The sequence below is a fragment of the Carassius auratus genome, chromosome 39 (genome assembly GCF_003368295.1).
Source record: "Carassius auratus strain Wakin chromosome 39, ASM336829v1, whole genome shotgun sequence".
Lineage (NCBI taxonomy): Eukaryota > Metazoa > Chordata > Actinopteri > Cypriniformes > Cyprinidae > Carassius > Carassius auratus.
In genome coordinates this window covers 12581464-12604239 of record NC_039281.1, presented here as the reverse complement: position 1 = coordinate 12604239, position 22776 = coordinate 12581464, and the positions used below count along the sequence as shown (strand labels likewise).

Sequence of the window (22776 nt, the reverse complement as noted above, 5' to 3'; positions counted from 1 at the left end):
ATTTTAAAGCAATCACAGTTCCTTTTGTCACTGAAATGTCAAAGAGCTTTTATGTTGGTTATATGGCAGACGTCCACTGGAGAACTAAGTTGCCGGGCTCAATGGTCGTTGTAACATCAGTGAAAAAGCAGAAGCGCGACGGATGTGGGTAGCATCTCAACAAATAGCGTGAGTTGGCGCACCAAGGGTGCAGCTAAATCTGACAGGCCCATTGAGCCTAAAACTATGAACCCTGAAGAGCAGACTGTTACGTGGCTAATAACATTAGGCGTGCTTAATTCACCCAAAAAGAATATCGCTGATCCGGAGGAATTTCTGAAAACCTCTCTCAGAGATGGGGTCGTCCTGTGTAAGCTTATGGAACGAGTGCATCCTGGAGCCATCGTAAAGGTAATCGATACCATGCACATGCATGTTTCCTTGATTATATAGATGAAGTCTAGTGAATTAAATATTTTCATAAATACATGTATATCAGAGACAGCCATGCGGAATTGACGGTGCTTGCCGGATTACTCGCTGTTACAAGTAACAGTTTACAATGCACTGTTGTTGTTGTTGTTTTTTTTTTTTTGTAAAGCTGCAACACGTTTTAAAATCATTTTCAGCGATTATTGTGTATTTAACTGCGCTTATTCAGGACCCACGATTTAATCGAGATGAAGAATCTGACTTCCTGTTACATGAGAAATTGTTCCGCATTGTTTAAAAAAAAAAAAAACTAAGAACTTGTCGATCTCCACTTTAGTATAAGACACCAAGAGCTTTTGTAAAGCAATATTCTTCTCTCGTTTGTAAAAGCCGTCTATGTCAGTCAGATCTCAAGATTATTGTCTGTCTGCATGCCGCTAACTACCAAAATATAGCTCCCCCTTTTCTCATGGCACTCAAGGTCGTTATTAAAAATATAACCTAGAGTATTCATTTAGATTTTCTGCTAAATAAAGTCTGTTGAAAATGCTTTACTGTAAATGCTTTGATTATGGGCCGAATATATAGAGCTCACTTAAATGTATGACGAATGTGCTGTTCAGCACAACCACTTGTAAAAGTTTCTCCGTTTTATAAAGAGCTGGTTTATGTTTCTTGTCTTCTTCCCTTCATTTCTTTTGAGCATATTTCCATTTCATACCACTTGACTGACTCTAACACACGATGCTTTTTTTCAACGATTTTATCTGTTGAGTGTATTTACATTATATTAGTGAATTTATTATTATTTTGTGTCGGATCTTTTTATTGAATTGGATTAGTCGGTTCACGAAGCGGGACTGAACGATTTTATTTTTATGACTTTTTTTTATAAGCTATATTATTACAGCAAGCAAACATATGGAATTACCGTTTTGGGGGGAAAATGTAACAAACGCGTCTATGGATTTATTAGAATGTTCTATTTATACCATATAATATACCACGCCTGGATTTCATGGACATCAGTGCGCCAGCAAATTAAATTAAATTTGAACCGGTTCTTTGAACGGAATTGTTCGAAAGAACCGATTCGCGTAAATGAGTCGGACATTCCACCACAGTAATAAGCAGTACAAGTAGAATCTTGCTGAGCAAACGTCGTCACTTCCTCCAAAATATATTTTCCTGGTGTTACACAGGGCCTGATGTGATCTAGCGTAGACACAGGCTGTGTGTCTGTGTAACAGGACGAAGCTGACGCAAAGAAACAGTTTCTTAGTAAACTGGATGCCAAATACATTTAGCATGCGATACTGTACTGCAGTGACAGGGTACAATGTGGCACATAGGCTAGGTTGACAGTTACACAAAGAAAATGAGATCTTGTTGATCTGTGCGTTGCAGTGTGCTCGAAGCAAAGTTGAGATTATTTACATCGCATTCTTTCATTGGTTTTCAGTACTCAACTGAACCTAGATGCGAAGCGGACTGCCTTGCAAACATTCGAGAGTTTCTAAAAGGATGCCAGTCTCTAAAGGTTGAGGTAAGATCAATTTTTCCGTAACATTTCTTTGCATGAGTGCGTTAGGTTCACACAAATGCAACGTTTTTGCTTATAAAGGGTATTTATAAGCATTGATTTTATGCAGGAATAATTTACTTAACATAGTCTTAAGAATTTATATAAGATAATACATTTAATAATTTATATTAAGTATTTTTGCAGTGTACTACTTCCTTCAGCCCATCTATTTTAGTGTGGCTCTCCCCGAGGGCAAGAAACTAAATAGCAGGGTTTAGTTTTGGTTTTGCACATGTGATCTTAAAATGTGCCAGTAAACAAGCCAGCGCATAATACTAGCTCTTACGCATATGCATTTCATTTATTATGGTTATTATGGTCTTGACCTGCAGCAGCAATACAGATCTCTCAAGATGTTGATCAGGTATTATAACTATCACAGTAAATACTGTCAGTCTGCAAGGTCAGTTACTGACACAGACACATAGACAAACTATGATGCCACACACTCTTCAGTGACAGTGTTCTTGGACTAAAACTATGATCAAAATCTGGTTATGGAGTGATAGACTGCATATATAGTGAACATGTTCATAGCGCCATGTAACATGGTTATATGTAATGTTTGGGTTTAATTTAAAGATACTGAGCTTGTTAATAGAGTTGTGGTTTTGTTTGACCTTTATTAAAATAGTTTAACGTTTTATGGTTGAAACCCATTTAAAAGAGTATACTGAGAACTGTTCAGAAGACTAGTGGTAGACTGAAATGGGGTTTATTAATAGTCTGTATAGATATGCTATGAATTTATGCTATGGCATGAATTCACGTTTACCTGATTTGTAAACTTAATTTTGGAGTCTGAACTTTAATAGATCGAAAGAATGCACATGTTTCCATTGAGTTGTCCTGTCTTCGAGAACTGCACACAAAAAATAAAAACTCCATGTGCACGGATGACTTATTCAAACAACTTTTAATGATTCATTTTTACTTAAGCAGGTTTTATTTCTATTTTATTGCATTTTATTCTGTGTTTCTTGTCTGCTGTATTCTTCACAGCAGTTACTGAATCAGCATCGGACTCACTAACCTAACTGTTAAATTGAATTTAAGTCAGATTTTATTAGGTCTACCATAACTTTGGAAGTTATTGAAAGTATAAATATTCCATAAAAATATAATAATCATTTAATGTGTGTATATATATATATATATATATATATATATATATATATATATATATATATATATATATATATATATATTCACTATCAGCCAAAATTTTAAGAATGTACTCGTATAAATGTTTGCTTATATCTATTTTTTTTAAAGTTCTTTGAAAGGCCCAAAGGGCATATGGTTGATGCAAGTCATGTGACTAGACAGATAAGCCCAGTCGCATAACTTTCACTTCTCCTTTTAAATTAGCTGAAAACGAGAAGTATTGTAACACAAGCTAAAGCTTGACATGAGCCTTGTTAAATTACTGATGAGAGAGAAATTCAAATAGCAAATGGTAAATCCAATCTTAAAACTGCACTGTCTGTTCATCTTGTTGCAGCCTCCATAGCGAAACAGTGCTCAACAAATACTAGAAAGGATGCTTCTTGCATTGCTGTGTAAATGGTATTATGTTTTATTTAAAACATGAAACCATATCCTTAGCAAGAAAGTTGATCGCTGTCTGTACCCAGTGTCTGACAGGGCCTGTAGACCGACCAAACGCCAAACCAGCATCTCAAAATGTGGGTCAATGCACTGATTAAATGAGATGTGGGATATCGATGTAGCATGTAAAAAAATCTATAAATCTTTTACGATAAATGTTATATATTGTTTAAAAAAACAAAAGTGTGTTTTTGTTGTGGATGACCCAATTGGGATACAGGATTTTCAGGAAGTTCAATTAAATATTCATGCTATATTTTGGTTGCATTTTTAAGAAAAATGTAGCCGGTTGTGTAAAGTATGCACATAATATCATCAATATATTGATCATAGGAAGCGGCCTCTGAGTCTAATCAAACTGTACCGCAGATATCATATTGCAAATGTCATATTGCTGGCTAAGAGACTCTGTGTCAGATCAAATCATGATAAAATTATTTATACCCCTATCTTTTAATGCATAGTTAAAACCTGACTCCTCTGTGATTTTTTTGATCTACTTCTGCTGCTTCTGCTTCTGGCACTGTCTGGACAGTTTTTCTTCTGTTTGACTTCTGTTTTTCTCTTAGGGCTTTGATGCAGAAAGCTTATATACTGGGGAGAACTTCAACAAGGTTCTGTCAACACTCTCAGCAATAAACATCGCCACTCAAGGTAATTCATGATGTTATGGACATGTATTCTTCACTGATATTCATGCATTTTCTCTCCTTGAGTACTCTAGGCATCAGCTTGGTCTTCTCGTTGGTGAGTTTCTTCTGAAGTCAAGTCAAATATATACTTTTTTATTGCGCTTCGTACAAAAGAGAGAGTTTCAAAGCAGCTTCACAATATTAAACAAGAAATTAACAGAATCAATGATGCAAGGCAAACCTAAATTCAGCTACAAAGAATCCGCTCAATGGTATGATTCTTCAGCTCCAGACAGTTGTGTTTGTTCAGTTCAATTCAATAACTGTGTAAAGTTCAATTCAGCGAAAAGCAACTTCGTTGAAGACAGTAGTGTTGTTTTTCTGCTTGAGTCAGTGTAATGTTGATTCAGTTCAGTTCAATAAGTGTCAATGTTGAAAAATTCATCGGTTATTAAAAAATGTGATTTAGCTATTAAGCAGAAGACAAATCATTAAGAGAAACCAAGCTTAGTCAGGGGACTAGTTCTCCTCTGGCCTAAATAGTCTGAATTTGTTAACACCAAGGTACAGTCGTGTGAACACTTAGGAGGGTTTTGCTAGGCAGAGCAGACAGTCTAACACAAGGCTTGCACACAACAGCGTGTGTTCAAGACATTTTTAGAAAATTAGGCCCTGATGGTCACTTATACACTACAAAGAATGTCTCTGTTTACAAGTAGGATCATAAGCACGCAATAATCACTCAGTGTTATGGTTCTGGTGGAAATGAGCCAGTTCTTTCCTGTTGCATGTTCTCTTAGGACCTGTTGCTACAGCTGTGCTCCTTCATCCCGCTAGCATCAACAAGTTTTGTTTTTCTAAGTAGGCATAATGATTTGATTCTAAAGTGATTCAGTAAACCTATTTTAATTCCATTATTAGTTCATTTTTAGAAGCATGTGGATATGGTTGGGATAGATATCACATGCCCATGCAAGTTTATCTGAGTGAAATGCACAGTAGGCCTTTTAATTCAGTCGAAGAGTGCAGTAAACATGCAATACAGATCGCACTTTTCTCAGGATGAGGATGACTGACCTCTTGTATTTGCTCTGCGAACGTCAAGAGATGATTTGTCTGGGGTCGCATCCGCATCTGTGTCTTTCAGCTGCAGCTGCTCTCAGCTACTGGAGACAACAGACCGTTTTCTTTTTGTCTGGCCTGTCTGGGCGGCTGACTGCATCTGCATAAGCATGTGGAATCCATGAGGCATGTAGTTATTCTCAGGTCGTGTTTCCCTGTGGCTGTTGCCTTTATAGGAGAGTGTGTCCTTGTTATTGCACAAGTCTTCCTCAATACCATAGGACTTTTTCACCACCGTTTTACACACACCAATCACTCTGAGGGTTTCACTCTTAAGTGTGCTAAAGTCATAGAGAAGACGTTCCCTCGCCGGGCCTTATCTGGGTTCTCTGTTTTGTTGTCTGAGGAACACAACACTTTTTGTACGCCGTGGGTGTACGGGAAAGAGCCTGCCGTGAAATCATGCTGAGCATTTATTGTGTAGATAGAGCGAAGTGTGAGTCGGTGAAGAGCCCCAGAGGCCCCTGCAGTGCTGGAGATCGGTCAGGACCCAGTGTGCAGCAAACGGGACACCTGACTGTTTTCTTCTCCTCATTCCTTATCACCCTCTATTAATGAAAGACAGATTGCTCATAGCAAATTAATATGAGCTAATCATGGTCTGCTAAGATTTAATGTGAGTATACAGTATGGTTTTTGTACAGATTTGTGACTAAATGGCATGTTTCAGGGTTTCAGGCCTTGCTTTGGTTAGCCTGGAGCACACATTATGTATAAAGGCTGTGATTTTTTTATAGATTGGAGAGATTGGAGAGTTAGTGTTCAGCAGTTGTTTGTCGTGACCCCATGCAAGTGCATTGAGCTGTGGACTATTGGCGGTTTAACTTTACACACAAGACAGAATTATGAATGGGTGAGCGAGTGCTCTAATTGATCACAGAGTGACCTGGTTTGACTCTATATTACATCATAAACAAGACTTTAAAACAGTTTTATTAAAGATTTTATATTTTTGTTGAATGATTCAAACTGGAAAAGTGCTAACGTTTCTGTCAGTTGCACTGAATTTTGCAAAGTTTCTGCTAACAGAGTTTGGAATGACTATCATGTTCAAGAATAAAGTACAGGAAGGAATATTGTGAAATGGTATTACAGTGTTACATGTTTAATGATGGCGAAGCAGAATTTTCAGCATCATTACTACAATCTTCTGCATCACATCATTCTTCAGAAATCATTCTAATATGCTGATTTGCTGCTCAAGAAACATTATTATTATTATTAGCATTTTTTTTACCAAACAGTTGTTCTTTTTAATATTTTTGTGGAAAAATATTTTTTTTATTAATAGAGATTCCAAAAGAATAGTATTATCTTGTTTATTAATATTAGCATGAATTCTTATACCCTAATGTTAGATGTTGTTAAACAAATTTGATCACCTCATGATGTGTTGTGACAATAAATCATACAGCATAATATGGTGTGACTTTAAATCATATGGCATGAAGTCATTTGAATGTCACACTGTCTGAAAACTCAGAGATAGCAACATTTGCTACTGCTACTTTAGATTTTTATGCATGTCATTTATCTATTTCTCAAGTGTAATAGGTCATGCTGTACTGAAATGAAGAGTACACTGGTATAGAATCACTGAACTGTAGACCCAGTCCTGAGTAACCTTGAACAGGGCTTTCTGTATATCCATAATGAATAAAACCTATAATCCAGTGACCACCCATAAATCTACTGCTTTTAGCAAGTGATAAATGCTGTCACTTCAAACTTCATTGTCTGTATTTTTAAAACTTCTCCTTCATTTTTTCATTGTATCCAGATCGTTCCCCTAATAGATCATGTCCTCAGTCCAGTGGCTCTGCTCCTAGCCTGTCAGCCCCTTCACAAGCTGCTCCCACACTGAAGTCCAGCAGGTCTTTACGGAGGCAGTCAAAAGCTTTGGTAAGAAATCTGAACAGTGCCATAAATGCTGGTAACCGTTGGGTCTTTAATGTCAACAAAAGAGTTCAGTTCAAAGAATTCGAAATTGGAAGAATTCAATCAATTAAACGCTTTCAGTTAATGCCTAAACATAGCAAAAAAGTTTATTTGAAGGCTTTTTAGAAAATTCGGAAGATTTGAAATAATGAGGACACTTCCGCTATATTGTAAAGAAACACTTCAGACTATTAAGGAACTTGAATATGCAGATTACCCTAATAAGATTTACAATTACAAATGCATTCTGCACATCATTTGAATTAAGTGTTCATATTCACTGCTCTATTATGTTTAGAACATTATTGTTCTAACCTCATAACGTGTAATAATGAATGAATTATGTGAAAAATAACAATTAAGCCACATGGTACTTAAATAGATGTTATAATACACATGTTGAAAAAACGAATTAATTGCACAGGTTTCTGTAATTACTCCCAGATAATCGACCCTAATATTGAAATTTGTAATCATGGACATTTTCACATTGAATCTCCAAATTATTGTGTAAATATAAAGACAGTATTTTAAATAACGGTTTTAATGGTATCATACCCATTCAACATTATAATTGAAAGCCAGTTTATTTATCATTTATTAACAATTACACTACATAAAAAATATTATAGCAGATTTTGAGTGAATTTAAAACAATATTTGCGTAAACCAATTATAATAAATGTGACATTTAGATGGGTATATTTAGATTTCTGTCAATACTCATTTTGAATGAGAGCTGGGAGACAACTTAATCTTGCAAATTATTTTTTACGATAAATAATAAAAACAGCTGATGATGTGTTAATTATGTTTAACACAATAAACGGCAAACGTTAATCACAAAAATTAACACAGTTAACAGCCCTAATAATTTAATGTTACAACTTGCTTTCCGTAGACTGCTAATCGTCATTATCTAGGATCTTAATATTTTTTCAAGGCATTCATTATTTACTTCTAGGTGATGTGAATAGATGACCATTTTTGGCATGCAGAAATAAGAGTGTTGTTGTGATCGCCATTAAAATCATCAAAGTAACACAGAATGCTTCATACTGAAGTTCTTCACCTGTTGCTGTTGTGTCCAGGATATGTCGGAGAATGGAGGGGGCGGGCATCTGGTTGTCAAGGCACGTTTTAATTTCAAGCAGAACAATGAGGACGAGCTGTCTTTCAGCAAGGGTGAGCTGATCCAGGTCACACGCCAGGAGGACGGTGGATGGTGGGAGGGAACCCTTAACGGCAAAACCGGCTGGTTCCCTAGCAATTACGTCCGAGAGGTCAAGCCATGTGGTGAGGGTTCAGTCCAAGATATTCTCTTACACGTTTGCCAAAGTGAGGATAATCAAACAAAAAAGTTCTCCTTTTGTTTTTGTTTTTCTCCAGAGAAGCCGATTTCTCCGAAAGCAATAAAAGGACTAGACGTTCCTCAGCTGACTAAAAATTATTACAATGTGGTAAGTTCTTAAACATTTGAACAAATTCCAAAAAGGACATTGAAATGTATTTTTCTTATATTTAGCTTCTCATTTCTTTAGGTGGTGCAAGACATCTTGGAGCATGAGAGAGAGTTTGTTAAGGAACTGCAGACGCTCCTGGGCTGCTACCTGCGCCCTCTACAGACCAGCGACAAGTAAGAGGAGAACCCTGATGTTACCATGGCATCAGGGAGCCTTTGATTTCAAAGTCCATTGACATTTTGGGGAACTGGGTCGGTCAATGAAAACCCGCTCTCTCTGCAGGCTGTCTAGTGCGGACTGCTCCAGTCTGAACGGGAATTTAGAGGACATCCTCTCGTTCCAACAGGGACTGTGTCTTGCCTTAGAGGAGTGCTCCAAGTAAGAGTTGCATTTCAGTGTCTTTATATATTCAAATGATTGCTTGATTCTAATTTTAATATGGAAGTCTTACCTTGGATATTACAGTGCCATCTGGTGGTGGCTTTATTTTACACCATTTCAAAACCTAGGTTATTCGCAGTGTTGGGATTGGGAAGGTTACTTTGGAAATTGAATGGGTTACAGATTACATTTGACCATTTCAGTTACTTTATTAATGAAACTGATTACTTTTTGATAACTGTTTTTTTTATTTCCAAACATTTAAACCAGGCAGGGTTAACCGTACAGTAGTACTCAACACTGATTACTGTCAGACTCATTTTACTTTGAGATCATTCTGAGGTTAAATACAGATTTAAAATCATAACAATAAATAGTTTTAATAGCTATAATACTAGTTTTGCATTGCCATGACAGCAAACACTGGCATCTAACAATGCCTTGAAAAAACAGTTCATCTTAAAAAAATAAAGCATATGCATAAACCCATATAGGAAATAAAATGAGTAAGGATATGTCCTATTTCGTGTCCTAAACTCCTGAATGATTGAAATCAGTGCAAGAGTAAAAATCTATTAAATCTGTGCGTGTGTGAAAATATTCACATGTAATCCCATTCATAAGTATAAATATACTTTTTTTTCTCAGTAACTGTAACGCATTACAGTTCCATTTATTTTGTGGTTGAATAGCATACCACTGTTACACGCTGCTTATTTGACATCAAATAAAATGTATTAACAGAGGGCTGATCTGTGTATTTTTGCCTTGCAGGATGCCAGAGGGCCTGCAGCGGATTGGTGCCTGTTATCTGAACCTGATGTGTCAGATCAGAACGCTGTACTTGTCCTACTGCTCCAGCCATCCTTCTGCAGTCTGTGTGCTGACTGATCACAGGTCACTATTCACAAAATTACCATCGACATGTTGTCGCGAACCCATTAGACCTTGGTCAATCTTAGAAAACACAAGTTAAGATATTTTTCATGAAACCCTCCACCGAAAGCTCATTCCACAAAAACTTCAAAGAGAACAAAAATACTATATAAAAGTGATCCAAATTAATTGAGCGGTTTAATTCAAGTCTTATGAAGACTGCATATAATTTACATATAAACACTGATCAAATTGAGCACATAAAATATGGTAAAACGGAAGCGGAAACGTGTTTGAAGCAAGTACTGTCGAGCTTCCGTTTACCATATTGTATGTGCTTTATGTAAAAGTATGTGCGTTGATCAACTATTAAAATTAATATTTGTAACAATTTACAAGAAGTTTCCATTAACATTAGTTAATTCATTAACATTAAATATCAATGAACAATACAATTGTTAGAGTATTTATTTTTCCATGTTAACGTTAGTTAATAACTGATCATTGTTAGTTCATGTTAGCTTAGGTCACTTAAATAGTATTATCAGATATAGCATTTGATTTGAATTATGTATTAGTAAATTTTGAAATTTCTTTCTTTGCGTTTTTTAATTATAAACCACCAGGTGTCACTACCAATCTTTCATTCTCTTGTGTCTGTCTGAGAGACTAAACAAGCAAATCTCCCTTTTACCTTTACATATAACACTGCTGCCCTATTTCCATTTTAAGGTGTTTTTTCTTTTCTTTTCTTTTCTTTGGTTTGTACTAGTAAACTTCACAGGTATTCAGAAATGTCTGAGCCACATTTTCACTTCCTGTATGATGAACTACAACAGGGTTTCTGTTCGTTTTCTCCTTCCACCTAAGACTGCTCCACGACAGAAGGAGAGAGTAAAAGGCATGCCTCATACATACAGGAAACAGCACTAACCCAACAGGATATCTATAGCTGTGGTTATGCTGATGGAGGCAGAATACACACTTTTGATTGTGTTTGCTCACTTGCATATCACTCAGAAATGTTGCAGCATTCTTCCATTGTTTGAGCATGTGTTCAGAAGATTTATCTTTAGTCTAACTTTAGTTTATTACAATTCAGCATCTAGTGTCCTCTTCACACCTATTCTGTCTCCTTTCCCAAAACACTTGCTATTGTTATGGTTATATGAGAAAGCATTGTTGACATGATTGCCTCAGAGTTTTTATTATTGTTATTAGAATGTATTTTTTTTTTAAAGATTATGCAAAGACATGGATTTTAAAGTGATTTTCATAGTTTGAACAGCCTTTTATGCTCACAAAAGCTGCATTCATTTGATCAAAAATACAGAACATTTATATTGTGAAATATTATTGCAGTTTAAAATAACAGTTTTCTATTGTAATATATTTCGGATTGTAATTTATTCCTGTGATGCAAAGCTGAATTTTCAGCATCATTCCTCCAGTCTTCAGTGTCACATGATCCTTCAGAAATCATTCTAATATTCTGATTTGCTGCACAATAAATATTTCCTATTATTACCAGTGTTGAAAAGGCTAAATAGAGTAGTGGAAACAGTGATGAAATTATTTTTTTTTTTTTCAGGATTATTTGATGAATAGAAAGTTGAAAAGAACAGCATTCAATTAGAAATCTTTATATAAAATAATAAATGTCTTTACGGTCGCTTTTGATCAATTTCATTCATCCTTTGCTGAATAAAAGTATTTCTTCAAAAAAAAAAAAAAAAATCTTGACCCCACATGTTTGAATGCTGGTGTCTGTGTATATTCAGATTTATATATTCACGTGCAAAAAGGTTTGATAGATTCTAAACAATTCTTAAATGTATTAAATAAATGAAATGTTAAATTGTTTTCGAACATTGCTGATCAGAATGAATTAAAAAAGCCATATGAATCAAATAAAAAATACTTTGCATTTTTCTAAACAGTGAGGAGCTGGACAAGTTCATGGAGAGTCAGGGAGCCAGTGCTCCTGGTATCCTGACCCTCACCACCAGCCTGAGCAGACCCTTCATGAGGCTGGATAAGTACCCCACCCTCCTGCAGGAGCTTGAGCGACATGTGGAGGTAACCATAAGCTGCTAAGCCCGTGAATGCCTGTGAGTCTATTCATGAATTATAATATTTACAGATTCTTTCTTTTTTTCTTGTAGGAGGCGCATCCAGACTACAGTGACGTTCTCAAAGCAACAGTTGCTTTTAAAAATCTTGTGGTATGTCTCCGTTATCTGTCATATGTCATTTAATGGGGAAGTCGTGGCCTAATGGTTAGAGGGTTGGACTCCCAATCGAAGGGTTGTGAGTTCTAGTCTCGGGCCGGACGGAATTGTGGGAGGGGGGAGTGCATGTACAGTTCTCTCTCCACCTTCAATACTACGACTTAGGTGCCCTTGAGCAAGGCATCGAACCCCCAACTGCTCCCCGGGCGCCGCAGCATAAATGGCTGCCCACTGCTCCGGGTGTGTGCTCACAGTGTGTGTGTGTGTGTTCACTGCTCTGTGTGTGTGCATTTCGGATGGGTTAAATGCAGAGCACAAATTCTGAGTATGGGTCACCATACTTGGCTGAATGTCACTGAATGTCACTTCACTTAATCTTTGAGCTTGTCTGACAACTAAATCTTTTTTTTAAATCCAGTGATCATTTTGACTTTGACTTGACCAATGTGAGCGGTTTCCTGTCATGGGGCAAAACATTTTGAGTCTTTTCTCTCCAATTCCCTTTTACCCTCATCTCTGAAACCGCACTTTACAGGTTGGAGGAGATTTTGCTGTTACATGAAATGTAAAGGTTAAGGTTTTTGCAACAGTGTCTCTATAATATAAAAAGGCTGAGGAAAGATGACTCATTCCATGTAGAATGGCATCTCAGGTTATATGTTTCTTCAAAGAAAATTATAGTAGTAGGTGATTTCTTTACTCGTTGTGTTCTGTGGAACGGTTTCGTTTGTTCTTTTTTATTGTTCTGACAGGTAAGGGAGAGTCCCATCTTCGTAGTTTAGATCTCAGTAGTGGAGGTGTCATGTAGACTTGGTCTTCCCCCTTTACCTATGTTTTTTTTTGTTTTTTTTACGCTGGCATTTGCCGATGAGATGATTTGCACACTTTAGTGTAAATCGCTTTAAGTGAGCATCCATTAGGAACATGAATGCAATGCCTGGAAATACTGTATGGAGAAAGAGACGTTTGTTTCATAGTGTGTTTGAAAACATATTCAGTTTTGAATATTCCTATTTCAGCATTCAAATTTGGCATTGTATTAAGGTTTCCTTAAAAATAATCAGCACTATTGTTTCTTTAGCAACAAATCTGCATATTTTCTAAAAGGTCATGTGACTCTGACGACTGGAGTAATGATGCTGAAAATTCACAGGGATGACATTTTACAACATATTATTATACAACATAATATAACATTACATTATAGAACATAAAACAAAAAAAATCATACTCCTTGAAAAATCGAATGTGTATATATTCTGAATGTCAAACAATTAAGAATCTGAATATTTTTCTGATAGTTAAGAACATTTAGTAAATATTTTATATTTTATGAACTTTTAGCTTGTAACCTCTTTTAGAATTGGTATGAATCAGTCTTAATACCTAAATACAATATTATTTCAAGTCTTTATGTGTCATAGGTTTGTCTTTCCCCTGACTTATACAATGACATGGGTATTAACACACAAAATGTGTCTAATTCTTGTTTCACTGAATTGATTTGTTTGTGTATTACAGACTCAGTGTCAAGATTTGCGTAAAAGAAAGAACTTGGAGTTACAGATCTTGTCGGAGCCGGTGCGGGGCTGGGAGGGCGACAGCATGAAGTCACTGGGTCAGGTGGTCTACACGTCGCAGGTCCACATCCAGAGCGGTTTAAATGAGGTGAGGAGGAGGGTGACATCTGATGATCTGGGGAATGGAACCATCAGAATAATTACCGTATTTTCCGGACTATAAGTCACACTTTTTTTCATAGTTTGGCTGGTCCTGCGACTTATACTCAGGTGTGACTTATTTATAAAAATTAATTTTACATGAACCAAGACAAATGAACCAAGAGAAAACATTACCGTTTCCAGCCGCCAGAGGGCGCTCTATGCTGCTCAGTACTCCTGTAGTCTACCACTGAAAACATAGAGCGCCCTCTCGAGGCTGTAGATGGTATTGTTTTCTCTTGGTTCCTGGTTCTAAATAAATGCGACTTAGGGCCGTTACATAGTCAATGCGAGAAACGCGAGCAAGCGACGCGAGCGACGCGCTCCCTTTCATAGTCTAAACAGTGGACACAAGCGTCACGGGCGATGCCTGTATGCAATACACCGCTCACGCAATAGGGGGTAGTAAAGTAGAGTCTAGAGTCGGGTCGCGTTATATTCAGATCACAATGGCAACTGAAGGGGAGTGTATTCTGTTGCTGATTTTACATCGGCGGCAACAAAGGCAACGCAGAGATAGACGGTTAGTTCGCAAAATTGTTCCTCTTCGCCCGCCATTGTATTCAAACTTTCTTCTTCTGTAAACACAATATACTTGAATTAATGTACAATACTTGCAATGTCGCCCCCACCGACAACACATAGTATTGCGTACATTGGCGCGTCGCGTATCAAAAATTAGGATGACACATTTGGCTACGCACCGACGCATAATGGCGGCCAAAGCGTAACGATGCGTAGCCTCGGGGACGCGTATGCGTACAGAGGCGTTGACTATGAAACGGCCCTTATAGTCCAGTGCAACTTATATGTTTATATCATTATGGAATGATGCGACTTATACTCAGGTGCGACTTATAGTCCAAAAAATACATACATCAGAAGAGGGTTGGTTAGCTGAAGGAAAAATAGAACGTTGATTGAAGTATTTTAATGCTAATTTAATTCAGAGTGATTTGTGTTCAAAGTATTCTCTCTCTTTCTTTTGCTTAGCTGAAATTTATCTTGGTTTGCTAGAAATAAGGTATGATGTTTGTTAATTATGAGAATCAACCCAAAACCATGAGTTAGTAAAGACATTTGGTGTTTGTATTTGTGAGGCTGTGCTGTAATGCCATACACATGCATCTTAATTGTTTTATGTATTGGTAATTGATATCATTTTTGCAGAAGTATTGAATTTACATATGCATATGTGCTTTTTTTTCTAGGAAAAGGAAGAGCGATACTTCATGCTGTTTCCCAATGTGGTAGTCATGCTGTCCGCCAGCCCAAGAATGAGTGGTTTTATTTACCAAGCAAGTTCATTTTTCTGTTCTTATGTTAATCTAGGTACATGACAGTGAGCATGTGTTATTTATGAAAACCTTCAATGCTGTTATTTGTCACACTGTCCTCTCATAGGGACGTCTGCCACTGACTGGAACCACTGTAACCAAACTGCCAGAGGATGCAGAGACAGGCCATTATGCTTTTGAGATCACAGGTTTGTTTCAGTCCACGTAAACAGTTTTAGTGTGGCGCGTTTCTGGAGAGGTCACAGAACAATGTGCACTCGATTGTCATTAATAATTTTTTTTAAGCTGCTAGTATCTTGACCTTTTATTATGCTTTTGTACTGTATTTTTATCCAATAAATGCAGCCTTGGTGAGCATAAAAAGAACCACAAACTGTTTGCACCAAGCTATTGAATGAGTTATGAGTTCCAAACCAAACTCTTGTAATTTTAGGAAGCACATGCTGGAACAGTTGTTGAACAGTTGCAGTCGTCTTGTTATCTCTTCCTTTTTTTAGGGGGGGCGATAGATCGCACCACGGTGTTCTGCGGTAGTGCACAGGAGCAGCTGGAGTGGTTAGAACATCTTCATGCTTACACCAAGGAAGGGAGTCCTGTCGGAACAATAATAAAGGTAACAACCTTTAACCCAGTGCCTTTTTTTTGCCCCTCACCCCTTTCTCAGTTTTTCACAGACGTCTAGAGGTGAATCGTTATTTTCTTATGTGTTTTTGCATGTGCAGAGTGTTGATGGTAAACCTACAACCATGACTAGCACGTCGTCCCACCACTTGCACAGTTTCGGTACTGCTGTGGCTAACCGAGGACCCCTCGAACCCCCCAAGATCACCAAGCCATGGTCCTTAAGCTGTCTGAGACCTGCGCCACCCCTTAAGCCATCTGCTGCCCTCGGTTATAAAGAGGTAAGCTTTCTGGAAAACAGTCAGAAGAGATCTTGAGTGGGAAGCTTTATGTACCTCTGTGCGTTCTTGGTGGTCCTAACAGGAAACCAGTGCACATTGATCTACTCAGTATGTCAGTTTTCATCCAGCAGCCACCCATTGTCTTTACCACATTGCAGGGGCGGTGTTGATGTTATCTCAGATTTAAGTGGAATGTTTAGTGGTCTTTGAGCTATAGATTAGCTAACACTACCCCAAAGCCTAATCGAACATTTTATGAACGTGCACAGCATCTCTACAAGACTGTGCCAAGGGTGTTAGTGATGCTCTCGGACTCATGAAATACATGTGAAATCTTCTGCAACAATTAATGTTCACCTCTCACTGATCTTTTCCATCATACACCTCTTCATTCTCTCTCCATTTTCTGCTTCTTTAGAGGATGTCTTATATCCTGAAGGTAAGAGTAGACGTGAGTCTGTGTATTTTGTGTGTGTGTGTGTGTCTGTGTGTCTGTGTGCTCAGCTAGCACCGGTGTTTCACGCTGGATCCATGCTTATCTGTCTTTTCTCTTTAATTCTGTGGAGAGCCGCCCATTTCCAGTTTTGTTTGCAGTTGTATCTTCTCCCTCTGCAATGATCTGTGCAAAAAATTGCATTTTTGATTTTTGCTGTGATGTATTTATTTATTAGGGGGTTCAGATACAACAGCAAAAGGTGTGCAGGCTGTGAACAATGTACTGAATCATATCCTGCTTCTCAACATTCAAAGCTCATTGTCTATAATAAATATAGCCACAAACCCAACCAACCCTTTTCCTGCATAAAAAAAACTGCTGTGAATGTGATACTTAAAAGATGATACTTATTCAAACAACAAAACAAGTTTACATGCATACAGTATATAGAAATGTTATCAATCAATTGCATTAAATTTAAGTACCGTAGTTAATATAACAAACCACTTCTATAAATATTTGTTGAGAAATGCCCCAAAGATATTACATTATTGTGGTACACAAAGCACTGAATAGGCAAAATTGGCTTTAGAAGTCAATATATTGCTTGTTTTATTTCCATTCAAGTAATTATTGGTATGAGTAAACATTCTCTGGATATATACATCTTTGGCAGTTCCTCCTTTTGCTTCCGTGCCATTGATTCCTACACTTTGTCCAGTGATTTCAGAATGTGAAAGTAGTTCTTCTGGCTCTTTACTCATTTCATGCTGCTTTGCTCTTGACAAGTATGGTAGCAGACTCGCAAAAACCTGCCTTCTTTTGGTGGTGCTTGATGCTTCAGTTGCTCTGATGGTAGAAAGAGTTTACTATTATATATTGTACGTACAAGACAGGGAGTTTTAATAACTATTAAATTCATGTGTTAAATTCACATCAATAAAAGCTAGAAAAGAGTCTTTTATAGAAAATGATAAATGTAGCCATCTCTCCGATAATGACAATGTACTACATTTCTTTTTTTTACCGTAATGTGAAAATGTATCGCAGAAAACACCTCTGAACATATAAGAATGTGGCACTTGTATAAACAATATTATGGTGAAGATATTTCCCATTTAAGTTTCTAACTAGATTTGTTATTAAATCTAAATTAATAGAAGATATCAAGAGCATTAGGTAGAGTTTTGTTCGTATAGGAAAAACATAACAGCAATTAATTCTATACAGTATATATTCAGCGATTTGTCTAATAACCCTCGGCAGTGTTCCAAGGATAAAATATCAAAAATAAAAAATATATATAAAATTGTGAAGGGATTAAGGCATACGTTAGCTATTGCAGTGGTTACTGAAGTGTTAAAAAACGTCACTTTGTTTTACCATGTCAATAAAAAAAAGTACATATGTTTTATTGCTTCCAACAAATATTCTCACAGCTGATGTCACATCTTAAGATCCAGATATCACATCTTATATTTGCAGAATTCAGAAAAGAATCTTATACTTGGGCAGTGGACCTGTGAAATACATTTATGTTGTCTACTAGAAGGCTAAATTTAGAGCCATTATGTGCCATGCATCTGTTCATAGAAATGGCAAAATGACTCATAATGATTTTAGTCAGGGTGAGGTATAAGGGCACTGCTTTCGTCACCATAAGAAGGAATATTACTTTCCAATCATGCTGCGTGATTCTGTTTTATGTCCCAGTATTCTGAGCAACATCTACCTCAAAGCATAATGGCAAGTTTATGAGGACTTCTCATAAGCCAGGTCTTTCCGCTAGTTTTTCACGTCGTTTTCGAGACTATTAACATACCTGGAGAATTATTCGAGAGACCAAGCACTTCATTCAGTTTTGACAGGATTTGAGTGCAACTTCAGGCCCGCAAGCTGCGTTTATGTGCCTTTATTCAGATCTCAGTAGATGCTGTTACTCCATTAACACCAGACTGTTTCCTCAGGACACTAGTAAAAGCCCCAGAACCAGACCCAAGTTCCTTCCAAAGAGAAAAACGGAGAGAAAAGCATCAGATGATGATGCCCTGCTTAGAAAAAGTAGGTATATAAAAATGATAAATAAAATGCATTTAGTTCCCAGAGCTAAGATCTTGCACAAATAATCCCTGTGGTGGAAGAATTGCAGGGGTTTTCAAACAAACATGCAAGCAGCTTTGACAACTTGTGTTTTTTAGCATGCACAAACAAATAGAAATATTAAACTGATGGTTCGTGACGTACAGGCACAGCGGCTCTAGAGGAGGATGCCCAGATACTCAAAGTGATTGAGGCCTACTGCACTGGAGCCAGTCTCCACCAATCCACCACAGGTAGACCTTTGTGTCATATGTACCGTATAACTAAGCTACTGCCATTTTAATAGTGTAAACGTATTGTTAATATAGTTTAACGGTGTGATTTAATGAGATTTGATTTGATTTGTTTGCACAGCTGTTCGTAAGGAGTGCATCCCCCAGGTCTTCCTTCTTCCAGAAGAAGAGAAGATTATTGTTGAGGAGGTCAAGAGCAATGGCCAGACGATCATTGAGGAAAAGTATGTTCTAATATGGTTTTTTTTTTTTTGGATTAGTGGCCTAGAAATCATCCTGAATTATATACATTTCTTTCTTTCTTTCTTTCTTTTTTATTAGTGACAGAAATAGTGCAAAATCATAAATGCCTCCTTTTTTACTCTTAACCCTAGATTTTTCAGTCTTGCCTCACAGGAGAGTTAAATATTTTAAAGAATATGTTTTTGTTTTATTGTCTTGCAGAAGTCTTGTTGATGCCGTTTATGCTCTAAAAGATGAAGTCCATGAATTAAAAAAGGTGAGATTCTGCATCATTGCAACCTTTTGCTTTCCTGAACTCTTAACAGGCATTGTGGCGTAATCTACTGATGGCGTGTGTTTGTGAATGCAGGAGAATAAATGGATGAAGCAGTGTCTGGAAGAGGAACAGAAGTCCCGGAAGGAGTTAGAGCGTGTAGTCAGAAAGTTGGCCAAGCAGAAGAATGACTGTTCCTGGGATGAAGGAGGTCACTAAAGAACACTCGCCAGCTGCATGTACGTGTTTCTATGACTGTGTGTCCTCACGAATGTGTTTTTCCATCACGTTATACACTGAACGTTGTTTTTGGAAAGTCACCATGCTGGGAATTTTCAGCCATTTCTCATCAAATGTGTGTGTTTTTTTTTAGACAAGATGCAATGAGAATGTCGACTCTGATTAGTGACTGTGTTTTTCTCGCCATGCTGAAGAATATCCCCGTGCGGTTTGCTTCACGCTCCTGTGGTGTGACATTCTGAGAACAAAACAGCAACTGTTCTGGAAGACCAAGTGAACTGCTTCTTAAGTATTTTGTGATTTGCAAAACAAACAGTCCATTTTGCGTCTGATTCACTCAAGCGCTCCAAGAAGAAGCATCACGGAAAAGATGATGGAATCTCTTGTTTTTCGAACTGAAAAAATATCTGCCTCACTTTATGACAGTTACTGGTCATGGACAAAATCAATTCAATGACATTCAGCCCCACAAACAGCATTCCGACTCAAGCCACTATTGCACAAGTGAAAGTATTCTGTTAAAGATATTTGTGGTCGAACATTGCAGGACTCCACCGTATCCACAAGTATTGTTCTTTTCAGTCCTTTTTCTGTTTTAAAATGTGAAAACGGTTGCTCAAGGTACCTTTTAGGTCACAAATGAACAAGATTGAGATTTGTAGTTTGCACCCGATTGCCATGCTTTTTCTTTTTAGTTTGAGTTTCATTTCCATTGGTACACGGTATTTCTAAAACAGCCGTTATGTTACATAATCATGCTTCTGATAATCATCACTAGTTTAAAGCTATCAGGGATATAGATGTCAGAAACAGTCGAGTTTATAATACGATACGTCATATAATGTATGTATATCATATATACAGTATAAATATGTTATGGCAAAAGGAACCTTTTAAACCTTTTTTTTTTCATGATAACAAAACTTCATTAGGAAATTTTATCCTTCTTTTTCAGAGGTTTGAAACCATTTCATATGACTATTTCACAAAGATCCAGTATGTTTGTGGTTTTGGTACTAGGAGCCCTTTTAGGACTCGTAAACCAAGTGTTTGTAGAAGCATACAGTATAAAATACAATTCTTTCCGGCAAACTGCTCCCAATAGAGCATAGGGTTGCACCAAACGTCATTTTTGACAGGAATGAAATTGAGGTTTTGAGGGATAGAAGTACAGCACATTCAGTGGATTGTACAGTAGCTCAACAACATACCGATTGTTCAGCTTACAGTAGTTGTGAAATTATGAATTAGGACCTTTATACAGCAGATACCATGGGGAAGACTGTACATCTATCCCTCACAGCCTAGTTTTCATTCACGTCGAATTCAATACCTGACTAAAGTCTGTTGCACTGGAGGTGCTTTTTCTTACTCATTTGTACTCTGCGTGGTACATATTTTCTTCTTGAACACTTGACATTTTAACTGTTGCGATTTAAATCAAATGCAAAAGTCATTATACAGACAGTTACACAATTACACTGTGTCTGAAGCGCTTAACCTTTCTTTCTTAACTAATCGTTACCGATCATAACCGTGACTAATGTTTTCATTCGCTGTGGATCAGAGATGTGATCTCTATCTTAAGCAGTGAAGAGATGCATGCATTTTGTTTTTTATCTCACCAGCAGACACCTCCGGAGCATTGCTGTGGCAATACAATGCAATATGCAACTGGTTTGTTGTTACTGTGCAAGAACCAGTTTTTCTCATGGAAGGAGTATACTGTATAATATATTCTTCCGATTAGGCAATAAGATGTGCTCTGAGGTACAAACATAACGCTGTCACTGTGGTACTATGTGAAAATCTGTTTCTTGTTTGTGTGCGTGTAATTAACCTTGCATGCCATTATGTGTTACACATAGCCTTAAATATTATTTCAAAGTGTTAACCCTGATTCTATTGTTGTTGTTGTCTTGAAATTTTAAAACATCGGTCGAAAATTTGAACCTCTGCATTGGTAAATGTGATATTTCTGATGGTCTGTTTATGTGTTATTTGAAAGAGAGACTGATTTGATCAGTAGGTTATGCAAGTATGTATAGTACCATGTGGAAACATGCTGTTTGTTAAAGGTGACTACTGATCTCACTGAAAGGAAATTCACTTTTTTTTTCTACTAATGAATAGCATTCATCCTAAAAATGAACGGCACTTTCAGGTGATCATAAGGGTCGAAGAATGTCTACATTAGTTTCCTCTTAAAAGTGCCCATGTCTGCAGAACAAAAGATATCTTTTATTTTTGCGAAGCTGACCTATGCAATATAAATGCTATATATATAATTTTATTGTTGTTTTTTCCACTAGTGCTTATGTTTTATTTTGTCCTCATTTCAATAAGGAATTGTTTTAATAAAATAACATCATGTTAATAAGTTATACGTTTGATTTTATTTTAATCATAGATACACATACAAGGAAATTCCACCTTGTGAAATCCGAAGGAAGTACCTGTGAAGTATTTTTGATCTGGTGTTTTTTTATATATATATATATATATATATATATATATATATATATATATATATATATATATATATATATACACACACACACACACACACACACGTGAATGTAGTATAGGCTAGAGTGAGTGTAGTAGGTTGACAGCTTCCTGTGAGCAGAGGCATCCACGTGGCTCAAACGAGCATGCGTTTGTCACCTAAAACTCACTGTTTCCATGGAATGCTGTGAAATTGGCACAGCAGTAGTCAGGTCAAGGTCGTGTTTTAAAAATTGAAGTTAAAAACTGAATTGGTGCGTCTTTCTCTTCGACCTCTTCCTATACCGTAGTTTCCAAACTTTAAGAATAGAGCTTCTCACAACCACAATCTACTATATTAGGAAACACTTACACCACTCATGACCAATTAGAAACATTGGTAATAACATTAAAAATATATGAATGTCTAGAGGAATAGTGTAATGTTTAGGGGAAATAAACATTTTGGCTCTCTTATTCAAAGTTAATTATATATGTTAATATATAACCCACATAATGTATATTTATAATATACTTATATTGGTGTGTTTATATATATTTGTATGAATGAGTGTGTGTGTGTGTGTGTGTGTGTGTATATAAAGGTGATTGA

General features: G+C 36.9%; 1 protein-coding gene across 2 annotated transcripts; it reads left to right on the top strand.

Annotated features, from left to right (window-relative positions):
* The first annotated feature begins 77 nt into the window (after positions 1 to 77).
* LOC113057971 (rho guanine nucleotide exchange factor 6-like) lies at positions 78 to 22053 on the top strand. Of its 2 annotated transcripts, XM_026225627.1 has the most exons (23): positions 80 to 390; positions 1874 to 1957; positions 4177 to 4261; positions 7142 to 7263; positions 8391 to 8595; positions 8689 to 8759; positions 8841 to 8935; positions 9045 to 9140; positions 9918 to 10040; positions 11960 to 12098; positions 12185 to 12244; positions 13772 to 13918; positions 15183 to 15269; positions 15376 to 15457; positions 15767 to 15882; positions 15992 to 16171; positions 16590 to 16610; positions 18575 to 18668; positions 18854 to 18940; positions 19062 to 19164; positions 19385 to 19439; positions 19533 to 19675; positions 19810 to 22053. In XM_026225627.1, exons 1-22 carry the CDS (start codon positions 226 to 228, stop codon positions 19653 to 19655), a joined length of 2340 nt encoding a protein of 779 aa, XP_026081412.1. In that variant the 5' UTR covers positions 80 to 225; the 3' UTR covers positions 19656 to 19675; positions 19810 to 22053. The 2 variants fall into 2 exon arrangements, with proteins under 2 accessions (XP_026081413.1, XP_026081412.1); XM_026225628.1 differs by lacking the exon at positions 16590 to 16610 and having other exon boundaries at positions 78 to 390.
* The last annotated feature ends 723 nt before the right edge of the window (positions 22054 to 22776 follow it).

Excerpts from the sequence above, each read along its gene's own strand:
- LOC113057971 (XM_026225627.1), top strand. The coding sequence starts at position 226 with ATGAACCCTGAAGAGCAGACTGTTACGTGGCTAATAACATTAGGCGTG. Across the intron at positions 8,596-8,688 it reads CCGAGAGGTCAAGCCATGTG|AGAAGCCGATTTCTCCGAAA; the intron begins GTGAGGGTTCAG and ends GTTTTTCTCCAG. Across the intron at positions 8,760-8,840 it reads CTAAAAATTATTACAATGTG|GTGGTGCAAGACATCTTGGA; the intron begins GTAAGTTCTTAA and ends TCATTTCTTTAG.